Here is a 13,459-nt window from a genome sequence, read left to right on the forward strand (position 1 = left end):
TGTCACACTGTGACAGGCACAAAGCCTGGTCACCACAATCGTACCCCGAGGGGCCCCCGGTGCTGTCACTTCCTCTCAAGTGTGTAGACTACATAATGGTTGATAGCAAACAGAAGTTTAGTGTTTTTTTTATGTGTGTTACCCAATGGGCTATTTCAGAGAAAAAAGGTAACAGTGGATCAGTGGGATACTGTCTATGAACAGATGATCGCCACTGATTTAGTCTTCTGACATGCCCTTACGACAGAACATTTTCAAATAAACACAGAATTTCTAAATAAATGAGATGTGAAAAGGCTGAAGATTTTCTAATTTGAGATGTAATTTCTAATGACGAGGGAAGAAGAACAAATGGGTCTGTCCATTTGTGGATGGAGACAGAAAATGACCCGCAGCTATTGCCACTTTCCACTTTGAAACTGTCACATACATTTAAAATCTCCCCCTCACGTCATCTCTTGGATCCAATAAAAACACTGATGTTATCTGACAAAGCAGGTAAATGATAGTCCTATCACCTAATTCATGCAAACACTAACTACCAGTGCTCATTGATGACTTTTCTCAAATATGGCTTTGATATGTTATTTTTTTTAATACAGAAAAGTTCTTTCATCTATTTTCTGGTGTAAGAATGAAATGTTGCATTTTAGTCATTTACAATAATTCTTATCATCTTTACTTCATATTATCAAAGTCATTCCCAACCAGTTGTTGACCAGTACAACCACAAAATATTAAGCTTTAACTGTACTTTTACATATTTTCAAACTGTGTAGAGATTTGAACTAAGTCATTCCAATCATAAACCAACCAATCATCCAGCCATCTCTAAAAGCTATATTAATATACTAAGAGCTAAGTCAGTGGACCTAAATGTATATATATCTTGTTTGTTCCTGTTCAGTAATTAGTTAGCTTGTTTATTTGTTTGTTTGTTGTTGTTGTTTTATCCATACATTTTAAAAACATGGTAAAACATCTCCAGGATTTGTCAAATATGTCTCAGAGTGAAAATCATCTGTGAGTCTTTCACATGTGCTGGTGGGAAAATATGAAAAACACAACAGTACACATACTCAACACAACAAAATCAACTGTTAACCTATTAACACATTTTTACAATATGAGAGCCTCTTTCAGTGTACAGACACTGAGATTCATTGTCTCCGATGAAGCACAGGTATATGAAGCCCTCTTGTGGTCTAAACATAATCTGGGGCACTTACAACATGCATCAATAGACAATTCACCAAGATGAAATCTTGATTACTTACAACCACCGTTTGGCCAATGTGGCTCACAAGTTGTAGTTATGACTTGAGATTCAGATTCAGATTCAACTTTATTGTCACTGACAGAGTACATTACTCAGACAATGAAATGAAGTTTGACATCCAGATCAGTAAGCACAAACAGCAGTGAGAAAGTGCCATATATACATACATATCTACATCCAGAATAATTAATTAAATTAAATAGCCTACAGTATTTACATGAGTGTACAGTGTTTTTGTTTGTTTGTTTTTTTAATAGTGTGTGTCTGTGTGTATGTGTGTGTGGTGTGCATGTATGAGTCTTATTGCACAGTGTCCAGTCCATAGGACAATTGTGAGTGTGTGCATGATGCTTCAGAGTTCAGCAGGCTGACAGCTGACATCTGACTTTATATGGAGTTTTATGTACAGCTTTGAAATATAAGTTAGTAGCCATGTGGTTCAACAAAGCTTAACAGTAATGTTAAGATGGAGAGTCCAGTGGTATGAGCAGAGGTGTGCACAGGAAGCATGGGGTATAATTAAAAAGAACAGTGTTGTTGCTACCTGGGCACTTAAGCTTGCCAAAGGTATACAGCTGACTAGAGGGACCCATGGGCAGAACACATTGTCACTTGAGTGGCATTTGAAATGTTCCCCCTATCTTATGGGAGGGAGTAAGATGGCCTTATGTTTGACCCTGTCTTTGTTAGTCATTTCTGGTTGGCTGTGCTCTCCTTCTGCCGGGCTTGTCAGTTTTGCAGTACACCTGAACAGACTTGGCTCAAAAGTCTTCATAAGCAGACATCTCATGCTCTTGGCCCTTGGCGTGCCAGCTAACAGGCCAGTTAGTCTTTGCCTGTACTTGTATTTCACACACTGATTCACTTTGTGGAACTCACAGAGACACTGCACATATCACTAAACTGCCTATAGATACATCTCATTTCTATTTTTGTATTTCATGTATTTAATCAAACAGTTTTTTTTGTTCTTTTTGTTGCCTTTCTGTTTATTTGAAAGGGCAGATCGGATTGAGAAACCTTGTAAGTTCTCCCCAGGAATGAGATTTTCGCAACGCAGTACTTGAACGCAACACCGTGCCTCCTTCACCAGCTGTCCAATCAGAACCCAGAATGCTGGAGCGCGTGTGTTGCTCGCGCGTGGGGGTTGAAGCAAAGACGCGTGAGCGGAGCGACCAGCGAGAATTCCGCTGAGCTAGAGGTAAGATAGGTAAAACAGCAAATAAGCTCAGATATTCCATGAATGTGAACGTATTTTCCCATTTAGAGCATTGATCATTAACGTTACGAGTTATCTCACTTATTTGACAAACCGCTGCTTTACTGTCTTCCCGACACTTTGCTCTGACTCTGGAGCCTTTATTAACCCGCGAGCTAATGGTAGCTAGCTGACACTAGCTTGTGAATGCGGCTAACAGTGGGCTAGCATCCGTAACGTTAACGGCTAGTTTTATCTACACAATCGAAAGGCCTGGCGCTGTTGCTTCAGCCATTCACTAGAATAATTTATTCCAGATATCTTGTACGAGTGTGGAGGACAGGATTGATGTTTAGTGTTAACCTTCACACTTACTGTTTAGCCAAAGCATTGTTCATAGCACGTTGGCTCGAGTTTCTTGCTAGCTAGGTAGCCCGGTTAGCTGCTGTCAGATCTCTGGCACCGCCCATAAAGGGTGGTTAAGAATATCTGGGTGTTGGTAAGCCGATGTTAGCGTGTAGATTTATGTAATTTAGTTTTATCAGTGGTCCCCTGTAACTGTCACAGGCAGCGATATCCATTTAAATTTACACAAATGGAGAGATGCTAACTTTAGCTGTCGTTGCCAGCCCAGCTGCTATTAGCATGTCAGTGCGTCATCGGCCTGCGCTTGCTCAACACCAGTGTTGCTGTTACTCAGTTGGAGAAAACCGCTGCTGCTATGACACTCCGCTTTTCATTGCTGACACTTGTCTCAGCTTGTACTTCAAGTGAAATAAAATGTTTTACATTTGAGATTGTAATACTGATGATTTGAGACAATGAAATGACTAAAAACGTCTCACGTGTAGAAGCACAATTAAATGCAAACCTGGGCTCGCTGATGAAATGCAATCGATACTGGTTGTTTTCCTCATTTACATTATTGGCAGCGTCTTCTGCCAGTAGTAAATTCAATCCTTGTCATTACCCATGATGAGCACATGTCTAATATAACTGATCTGCTTCTAACAGGAAGGAGTTGCCACTAGGTAATGGATGCCAGTAAAGGTAAAGACAAATGTAGTTGTGTTTCACTTTGCCACAGTAAAGTAGAGATCTAATGTGAGAAATATTGGTTTCATCTGATTTGACTCAGTATTTGATAATAGCTGCTATATATGAATGTTTGCATGCATCTGATAAAGAGTGTAGTAAAAACATTAACTTGTTTTGTTGATAGTGGAATAGTGGAATCATAGTCCTGTAAAGGCTGTTGTATTGGATCATTTTTGTTACATTGGTAAGTGTATGGTTAGTCACGAGTAAAACAGCACTGCTAGGTTCTTCACTCTATAACTGAATGAAGCGAATGGCACAACCTACAGTGTTGTAATTCTAATGTAATTTGTCTGATGATAATGTGAGACATACACCTGCGTCAATGTTCTTTGTTGGTTTGGCAGGTAAAGGGGATCAAGGGATGCAAAATCCAGGTGGGCAGATGGACAGACCTGTGAGCTTCCACTTCTTGGAAAGGTCAGTGTAGATGGTTTATACTGTATGTGTGCTATCACTATTCTACTGATCACATCAAATCAGGCAAAACATGTCATACATGCAATCCAGCACTTGCATTTTAGATTGTTGATTTTTCTCAAAGAAACAGAGAAAGTTGATGAATAAGAGTTAAAAGAATTAATTAAGGTAAATGACACAGTATTACTGTAAGCATTCTGAGCACACAGAAAGTCATCTTTGAATCCTATAAAACCATCTTGAGATCCTTTGGTGTTTTCCACTAGTTTGAAGACATGCCACTTTGAGAGATTAAAGACTATGTAAGAACAGGTTTAGGTTATAGTTTTCCTCCTAAAGCATAATTCATAACCTTATTTTTACTGAATATGGTTCACATCAGTTCTCATGTTTCTCTTCTCTCATAGCATGCTTCCCAAAGCAGTGAAGAGGCGAGTACATGCCTTGAAAAGGCTACAGGTGCAGTGTGCTAACATAGAGGCTAAGTTCTATGAGGAAGTCCATGAGCTAGAGAGGAAGTATGCTGCCCTCTACCAGCCACTGTTTGACAAGGTACAGTTGATAATATATATTTTTTTAATTTTAACAGAACCTTTTCTTAAGTTTACACTACTGTACTTGACTTTAACACTGGAATTATAGAATTTTCTTTGTTTGGCATATGTTCATGCAAACAAAGCAAAGAAAATATTTAAGAATCACTTGTGTCAGTCCCTGCACTAATGGGTGGTGAACTATGTCTCTCTGGTCCGACCTGAGGTCAGTGAGGACGGATCCTTGGTGCTAAATTGAAAACTGCCACAACGAGTAGTCAACTGTTCCTTTGTCAGTCAAGGCTATTTCCAGAGTCAGTGACAAAAACTCAGCCATTCTTAGTCGCCCTGAAGACTGGCAGCTGAAATCCTGTTGCACCTGTTTGTACTGTGTGTGTGTGTGTGTGTGTGTGTGTGTGTCCATCTTGGTCTCACATGGTGTTGATTTCAGCGTGCTAGCTGAAAATAATTCAGCCTTGTTGAATGAATGCTTGCTCAGATACAGATATTTCACACTAATATTCCCAAATCCCTCTCTAAAATGATTAACGTTGCCATAATGTGTGTGTCACAGAGACGAGAGATTGTCACAGGAACAGTGGAACCCACAGATGAGGAGTGTGAGTGGCACAGTGACAGAGAGGAAGAGGAGGAGCTAGCTGTAAGTACAACCTTTGTTTGTCACCAGAGCTGAATCACTTTTATAAATCCTTCTTTTGGTTTTCCAAAGCAAAGAAAAATAGATTTTTCTCACCACCACACATGTTAACAAATTATCAGTATGTCAGTCAGTGTTTGATTTTGCAGAAAATGGATTTATGGATTTATTTATGTTTTCACATCAAGATCTGTGTTTTGTAAAAGATCTTGATTTCAATGAGACTTCTTGAAAGCTTAACAAATTGAATAATTGTTTAGATTTTTACACAGTGAATTTTGATGAGTGTTCTGCTCACTGCCTGCAGGAGGAAGTAAAGGAAAAAGCTGCAATTGAGGATGCAAAGAAAGAGGAAGCCACGCCAGAGGAAGACCCAAAAGGCATTCCTGAGTTTTGGCTCACCATATTCAAGAGCGTGGACATGCTCAGTGACATGCTCCAGGTACATAGATACATACATAGGCTCATAGACGTTTCACATTTTTGAACAAGTCTCTGACCTGTCTGTTAATCTCCCACCAGGAGCACGATGAACCCATCCTAAAGCACCTGAAAGATATTCAAGTCAAGTTTTCTGAGCCAGGACAGCCAATGGTCAGTGTCATAATGTGATGTCCTAATCAACCGCTGTCATTACAAATTAATAAGCTAAATTAAGTTTGAATGCTGAGTGAAATGATCTGTCTTGTTCTATCTCTCACAGAGTTTCACATTAGAGTTCCACTTTGAGCCTAATGGTTACTTCAACAATGCAGTGCTCACTAAAGTCTACAAGATGAAGTCAGAGCCTGATGCCTCAGACCCTTTCTCATTCGAGGGCCCAGAGATCATTGACTGTGAAGGGTAAGAGCCAGAGCACACAAACGTGCTTGTCAACCTGTGGCTTGGACATGATGTGGACTTTTAAGGAAAAAATAGATATTGTGTGGTTTGTAAGGCATTTCTGTTCTTTGGTTCTATTTTTACATCCCACATATCAGCCTCCTCTCTGCATTTCGTCTTCGTTTTTACCTTTTTGCATCCTTTCTGACTGCAGCCTCTCATTTCCTCTCTCACCTCTTCTCTGTAGCTGTCAAATAGATTGGCACAAGGGGAAGGATGTGACAGTGAAAACTATTAAGAAGAAGCAGAAGCATAAAGGCCGTGGCACCGTTCGCACGGTTACCAAGCAGGTCCCCAATGATTCTTTCTTCAACTTCTTTAATCCTGTCAAAGGTGAGAACACACAAAATAAAACACTCACAAAATGAATTTCTATGGAGGTCTAAATGTCGCATTCAAAACAATTACTCCCACTTCTTTTCAACAATTTATGCATGTCTCCATCATGCAAGTGACTATTTAAATTTTAAACATCTGCTCTTTTAGCTGTGTAGACACATTTTGTATGGAGTCCTTTAGCAAACCCTGACTTATTGAAAGCTCTGAGAGGGAGAGCCACACGCAAATCCACCTCTTTGGCAGTGGGCATGTCTTTGGTTACCTACAGGCAGTGTGGCAACATGTTAACATGCATGTAATGCAGTTTTACCAACACTGTATTGAAGTGCATTGAGCAGCAGGTGGCACCAGACCCCTTGACAGATTTTGCAGTCACTCTGCAGTATGTAGGCTGAACAGGCAGCATGTCTGTTGCTATTTGGGGCTGGACTCTGCACATGAAACTGTGTGCACTCAATTCTGAACCTTTTCATCAGTTTTCAGTTTTTCATTATTTTCTAGCTTTGAGAGTTTAGGTCTTTTATGGTCTAAAACATTAACACAGTGACATATGACTGACCTAAGATAGGTTGTGAGGCCACTAATAAAACCACCACCAGTCTTTCTACCCTCTAGCCTAAAACTTTGTACAAACCTTGCACAATGTTTATACCTTGTACAAATTAGCAATCTATACATACATTTGCTAATAGGGCTTCAAAAGGATAAAAAAAGAAAAATAAAGAAGTAGTCAAATCACAGACTGAAAAACAATGTAGGAAATACCAACGTTTAGTTAAAAAGAAAAAAAAAGTTAGTTTATTTAAATGGCAAAACCAAAATCATAGTCTTCACTCTCTTATCAAAGGTGGGGGAAGTCAGTCCTGTGTTCCAGTTTGGTTGCCTTTGTTCATTTGAATAAACATTAGCTGAATATTACAGTGACAAATCCAGTAAGTCAAATATCTTGTAGTGAGTAATTCTCCATGAAAGGATCAGTACGTTAGACAGAATACACCTTTGATTAATGACTGTATTGTCTTTCCTGTACAGTCAACTTACCTGTTGGACATGCCCGGACTCATTCTGACTTTCAAAGGCTGACCTAAACACTCATTGGCTAAGCAAATGTTTGTCCTACTGGTTCAGTCATATCCTTGGTATATAACTGGTGAATATAAATAGCTCTTTGTCAAGCGTGTTAAGGTGTGCAGCGCCAGGGCTGGGATGTCCATAAGTGAATAAGCCATCACTTGTTGATCATGTGAACACCCACAATGAGTGCATGTGACTAAACTGCTGTGCCACCTGTGGATATGTGAACAAGATTTATTGTATACTTCTTTACTGGACAAAGATTTTATTATATTGAATAAGAAAGTAGCAATGCCACAGTAAATATTCATTTTGATGAGTCACCACAAAAGTATTGAAGAGGAAACTGGTTCTTGTCTTTTTTTATACCATGGCAACGCTAACCAAACAATATGAATGCAGCTTCTCATATCTACATCTACCCTCAGAGAAAGTGCATATTTTTGTCATCAAGTTTATCTCTTCTATCAGGATGTAAGAGAAAGTATTATAAGAATGTCTCTGTCCAACAGCAAAACATAACATTGATTTGCTTATTGCACAAACTCATTGGAATTCTGTATTCAATCCTGACATAAGACTAATAAATCAGCAGGGCAGATTTTAGCTTACTGCAGATACATTGACATCCGTGATAATGTCGACAGACGTAACAAGAAATGTTGGTACAGAGATGGTTAACATATATTTGACATAATCGTGTTTTTGACTGATGTGTTAGTTTGTATTTATGCTTCTTGAATATTTGAAGTTAGCTTATGCTCAGACTTTGTTGTAAAGTTGGTTCCAGCACTGGAGGAATTATTTTAGAATTAAATACAAAACTAGTGTTTTATTGGATTCGATTGATTGAATTGCACGTAGTCATACAACCTCAGGTGCCTGTGTTATTTTTTGTGAAAATGTGTAGCGTGTAGACATCAAGCTGTTAGTCATAATGTAGACCATTTGACCAGATAAATGGAGACTGTGTATGGTACTGCCAGCAAAGCAGGTATTTTGGGGCGAGATTTTACAGTTACTCAGGAAAAATGACCCAAGCATTTGTAGTTAAGGTATTTTTGTTATGATTAATTAAAAGAATTTATGAAAATCAGTTGTAATGTACTTAAGGCAACGTCCACCTTCCGCTCACTAGGTAATTTTAATTCATTTGCCCTGGCTTCCACCCATTACCCAGAAAGCATGACTCATACTGAGCCTGCTTTTTAAATGAATGTTAATGGTGGTACTTTAGTGGACCTACATGATGAAATTATGATGTTCACATTGTATTTAAGTGTAACAAAGCAGTTTTCCCTAATACATTAGTGTTGAAAGAGCAGGAAGGACAGGATGATGTCGCCTTTAGTCAGTATTGATGGGGTGGTGGAGTACAGCTGTTTGCCAATGGCCAGTCACCGTCTCTGTGGTGTGACCTCATTTATAATAAGCATAGTCTTTGCCATATATGAACTTTCAGATGTTGGTTGAGTTACAGCTAATGCAAAAGCTATCTCAATTATGAGTCAAATGTAATGTTTGACTGTGACTGTTAACTGAAGTGGTAATTAAAAAATAAATATGCCAACTAAAATCCCATTTTTCCACTTTTTATCGTGCCTTAAAATACCTGGTCAAGATGTTTTATGAGGTGCTTATTGCTTAAATTCTATATATTCTTTCCCTTACAGCCTCACCAGATGGAGAAATGGTGAGTAAAATGTAGCTTATTCTTCTAAAATCACCACCCATTTTATTGCTGCTTCTCTTACCATCAATAATTTGGATTTGTGGCTGCATTTAAAAAAAGTCTCTGTTGATGTTTTATAGGACGAAGACTCTGAGTTCACTCTAGCCACAGACTTTGAGATTGGTCATTTCTTCCGTGAGAGAATAGTTCCCAGAGCTGTGCTGTATTTCACTGGAGAGGCCCTGGAAGATGATGAGAGTGTGAGTGATTTTCCTTCAACACACACACACGCTCACGCAGGCACACACAAGCTCCACTACTTTAGCAACAAGATGGGCTGTTGGCAAACTCACCCTTTTGAGGATATATAAGCTAAACTTGTCATCACTGTTGGGTGTGTTTTCAATTTTGATTGTATTGTTTTTATTGCAGTTTGAAGAGGAGGAGCTGGAGGAGGGAGATGAAGAGGTTAGTAATACCACTTTCACTCAAACACTGTTTTTGATCTGAAATACCAGACATTAGGTCATCACTGTTCACACAGAACTTGGATGTGCAGTTGTGCTGCCATACACACTCACTGCTAAAATTTAGAATTATACCAGTCCCTCTTATATATTTTTCTTTAACAAGTATTGTTCACAGTTATCTTGTTCTTGTGTCTCAGGAACAAGACGAGGAGGGTGATGATGATGATGATGAGGGAGACTTTGACCCCAAGGTCAGTTTGCATCCTGCACTTGTCCCTTCTGCTGAGAATATTAATATTTAATTTTACTGTTTGGACATTTTCTTCAAAACCACACACGTGCTTCTCTGCATTGTCACAGTCTGACACAATCAGTCCACTATGTAATTAAAAACCAGGTAGGCAGACAGCATAGACAGGGAAGGTGATAGCAATTTTTTTTCAGCATATGCACTGTCAGCCCCTTCCATTGGAATGAATGGGCCTCCATTGCTTAACATAGTGTAGATGCTATTGCTGTCTGGTACCTCCACTGAGTCTGAAACATTGTCTTATTTTATCATTCCAAGATAAAATAATTTCACTGACTTAAACATACAGATTTGTGCTGAACAGTTCAAAGGCCAGAATAAGCAAAGTGTACATTAGATAAACCCAGTTTTCATCTAATTTACAGCATCCAGTGTGGCTGTCTAAATAACTGCAAAATCACCTTAACATGGTGGGCTTGAGCTTTGACTTTTTATTTGCTTTCACTGCATTGAAAATACTGTCTATATAGACTGCATTAACCTGACTGTCATGGTTTACCTAAGATCATGTTGAGACACAATCTGTACTTAGACAGTTTTAGATTAAAAGACTATTTTTTGCCCCCAAAAGCACCTGTACTTTATAGTTAAACTCAGATTACAGAGTATAATCCAGGTAAACTTGCAGTTATAACAGTTGCAGCATAGACTAATGATTCTGAGTGATCCTCCGCATATTCAAGTTCTTTTCATTCTGTCTCAAATTTCCATCAGCAGCTCAGACATGTACTCCATTCTGTGTACGGTAGAGTTTTAAAGAGGAGATTGCTTCTTCGACACTCACTTTCTCAGGCTACAAAATGTTATGAAATGGCAGCCAGAGAAAGAGCCGTTTATTTTGTGGTTTATTGGTGGTGAGAGTTTAGTCGAAAATGACTGCGCTCCATTATGAGCTATTCCAGTCTGATAGTGAGTAAGTGTGCATAACATGTCCTGTAAGCAGTTTCTTTGGGAGTAAACAACAATACTGCTGTGTCTGTGAAAGAGTTTCTTTAGTAGCTTGTTGTGTTGAGCTTTTCTCTCGTGGTACTTGCTGTCAGTTTAGCAGTTATTCATTTTGCCTCAGGAATTCAGGGTGATAATTCACCAACTTCACCAATGTTTCACTGTGCTCACCATGTCATGTCTCAGTGTGACAATTAAACTTGTGCATATTGTTGTCTCTCCCTCCCCTGGATTCCCCTCCATTACAGGCATAATCAATCATTATCACCCCATGCATTTCTAGGTAAGGGAGAAATAAGGATGGCGACCCAATTACATTGTACACTGTCTCGTCCATTGACTTTGGTTTATTATTCTGGCTGCCTCTCTCTTTCACTACATCATTGATTCTCCCAGTAGTCGGAGGTGTTTAGGCCCCTTAACTCACATCTTGGGTAGATAGTGCTTCTCTTCCACCTGTCCTGTCTTTCCACTTTACATGTATTTGTTTTTCCACCTGTAGTCCCATCCCAGGTTTCTAACATTGTTTCCTTTTCTGTACCAAACCAGGTGCCTCCATTCTCTAGTGTCTGCTTTCTCTTTAGCTTCTTCTACTAGCTAGTTAACAGCCACTGTCTTATGATTTTTTTAAAATCTGGTTTCTCTTTCCGCCCCCCACAGAAAGAACAGCCCCAGCCTGCCGAATGCAAACAGCAGTAACCGTGGTGACCAGGGGAGATGGAGACCTGCTGTCAGTCAATTCAGTTCTTAGCCAATCAGCAAGTCCTCCTACTCTTACAGGCTCTGCCCTTTTATGGACTCTCACCTGAACGCAATAGAACGCAAACCAAACTGCGTTTTTACTATGTGCATGACTTCTTTTTCTTTTGTCTTGCGCCCATCTCACCCCTTTTTATTTGGCTTCATTCAAACTCTAAGCAGGATGTGACTTGACTCTAATTGAAATACCATGGCATCACATAGGAACAGTCTTCTTTGGTAAGGTGGAGTAGGTTACTACTGCCAAAAAACTCAGAACATCCTCATCTGTGAAAAAAAGGATAGGAAAGGAAAGGTTCCCAACTTTAGTTTCATGGAAATAAATCAGTTACTCAGGGTTTTTTAATGCCAACAAGATAAGTGATAGTTAACCAGGAAACTGCTGAACAAGTACTTAATCTTTCACTGGGGTTGCTGAAGTGTTTTTCTTTTGTTATGGTGTTTTTTTTAAGAGACATACAATGTATCATTTTAAATTTAATTTACGTTTTTTAAATGTTCATTGTCATGTCATTGGACTATTTATTCTGGTGTCATGCAGCTGTTTGAAGTGGTGCATTTTGGGATCTCTGTAAAGGTCCCAGCCACAGTTACAGGCTCCTTCTCATTGGCTCAGACATTATTTGGGCTTAGCAGGTAAACAAAACGTGAATACTGCCAAGTCGTGTTTTTTATGATCAAAATGCATTTTAAACATTTACGAACTGTGTTCTCCATTAATACTGCTCACTTCTGCCTAGGTGCACTGGGATTAATAAGCATTTAAACTGAGCGCTTGTGGACACGTAACACTAATTAAGATCAGGTGACAGGTGTGTGGTTATACCTCAGATATAACCCCATATGTTACTCTTACCCGTTTGCCCCAGCACCTGTGAAATACTCTTTTAACTTGTGTTACGAAGATACAAAGAACAATTTATCAAATGACTAGGATTTCCCAAGCATCACATGTAGTCTGGTAAATGTTTTCCTCTGAGATGACAGATTTAAGTGGACACAGTGGCTGACGCTCAGCCCTCTGTGGTTTATAATGTATCTCCTCCAGTATGTATTTAGTTCTTAACAAATTTCATCTAGAGTCAGTGATGGGACAGGGAGCGGAATGTTTGGATCAAATGTAAACTATTTTGCCAAGAAGCCAAAATGAAAGACAAAACAAACCGTCCTCTTTTATTAAGTTGTTTGCCAATTATCATTAACACAGTGTAATCTAATTCAGCGTTTAAAGTTGTTTAAAAAAATATATAAATATTTCTGTTATTGTCGGATGATTCAGTAGAATGTCTGTGGAAAACAAATGGAAGAGGTTTGCCAATGTATTTTATATATTGCTCTTAGATTTTGGCCGTTGGACCCCTTTGCCTGGTGGCAGCTCATTGATAGCAGCGACAGCAAAATAATACCCACCCTCTCTCTCTTTTTAAAAAGAACGATTGTAGATCTTGTTGGACAGATCTCTCAGAGCCACGGTTGACATCATCAAATCTACCACATTGGACCGTGTGCTAGAAATGGCCTTAACTGGTTCTTATTCACAATTTGTTACTTGCGCAATATTTCTTTTCAATTTGTACAGAGTTAGTTAAAATATTCTATTAAAGTTGTGCGACATGGAGATGTCTTTTGTGTGTTCTTTGTCCTTGGTGTGTGTTTGTGTCCCATCTGTGCGTTTACCAGTAGTAATGAGCAGTTGTTCCCAACCTTGTTGGCTTGTGACCCCTTTAAATTAAGCAATGTTCACTTGCCACCCCTCATTCCAGGCTACATACTGTATATCTAGAAGATATGAGCAGTTCCACCAAAGACTGATTTTTACTTT

The 13,459-nt window shown here is 39.1% G+C and overlaps 1 protein-coding gene across 2 annotated transcripts; it reads left to right on the forward strand.

Annotated features, from left to right (window-relative positions):
• The first annotated feature begins 2,362 nt into the window (after window positions 1-2,362).
• On the forward strand, window positions 2,363-13,255 carry nap1l4a (nucleosome assembly protein 1-like 4a). Of its 2 annotated transcripts, XM_018664159.2 has the most exons (15): window positions 2,363-2,480; window positions 3,492-3,527; window positions 3,923-3,995; window positions 4,403-4,547; window positions 5,103-5,189; window positions 5,494-5,628; window positions 5,709-5,780; window positions 5,890-6,029; window positions 6,256-6,401; window positions 9,155-9,174; window positions 9,294-9,413; window positions 9,586-9,621; window positions 9,821-9,874; window positions 11,127-11,161; window positions 11,539-13,255. In XM_018664159.2, exons 2-14 carry the CDS (start codon window positions 3,512-3,514, stop codon window positions 11,130-11,132), a joined length of 1,050 nt encoding a protein of 349 aa, XP_018519675.1. In that variant the 5' UTR covers window positions 2,363-2,480; window positions 3,492-3,511; the 3' UTR covers window positions 11,133-11,161; window positions 11,539-13,255. The 2 variants fall into 2 exon arrangements, with proteins under 2 accessions (XP_018519675.1, XP_018519674.1); XM_018664158.2 differs by lacking the exon at window positions 11,127-11,161.
• Window positions 13,256-13,459: the final 204 nt, after the last annotated feature.

This window comes from Lates calcarifer, linkage group LG10 (genome assembly GCF_001640805.2).
Source record: "Lates calcarifer isolate ASB-BC8 linkage group LG10, TLL_Latcal_v3, whole genome shotgun sequence".
Classification (NCBI taxonomy): domain Eukaryota; kingdom Metazoa; phylum Chordata; class Actinopteri; family Centropomidae; genus Lates; species Lates calcarifer.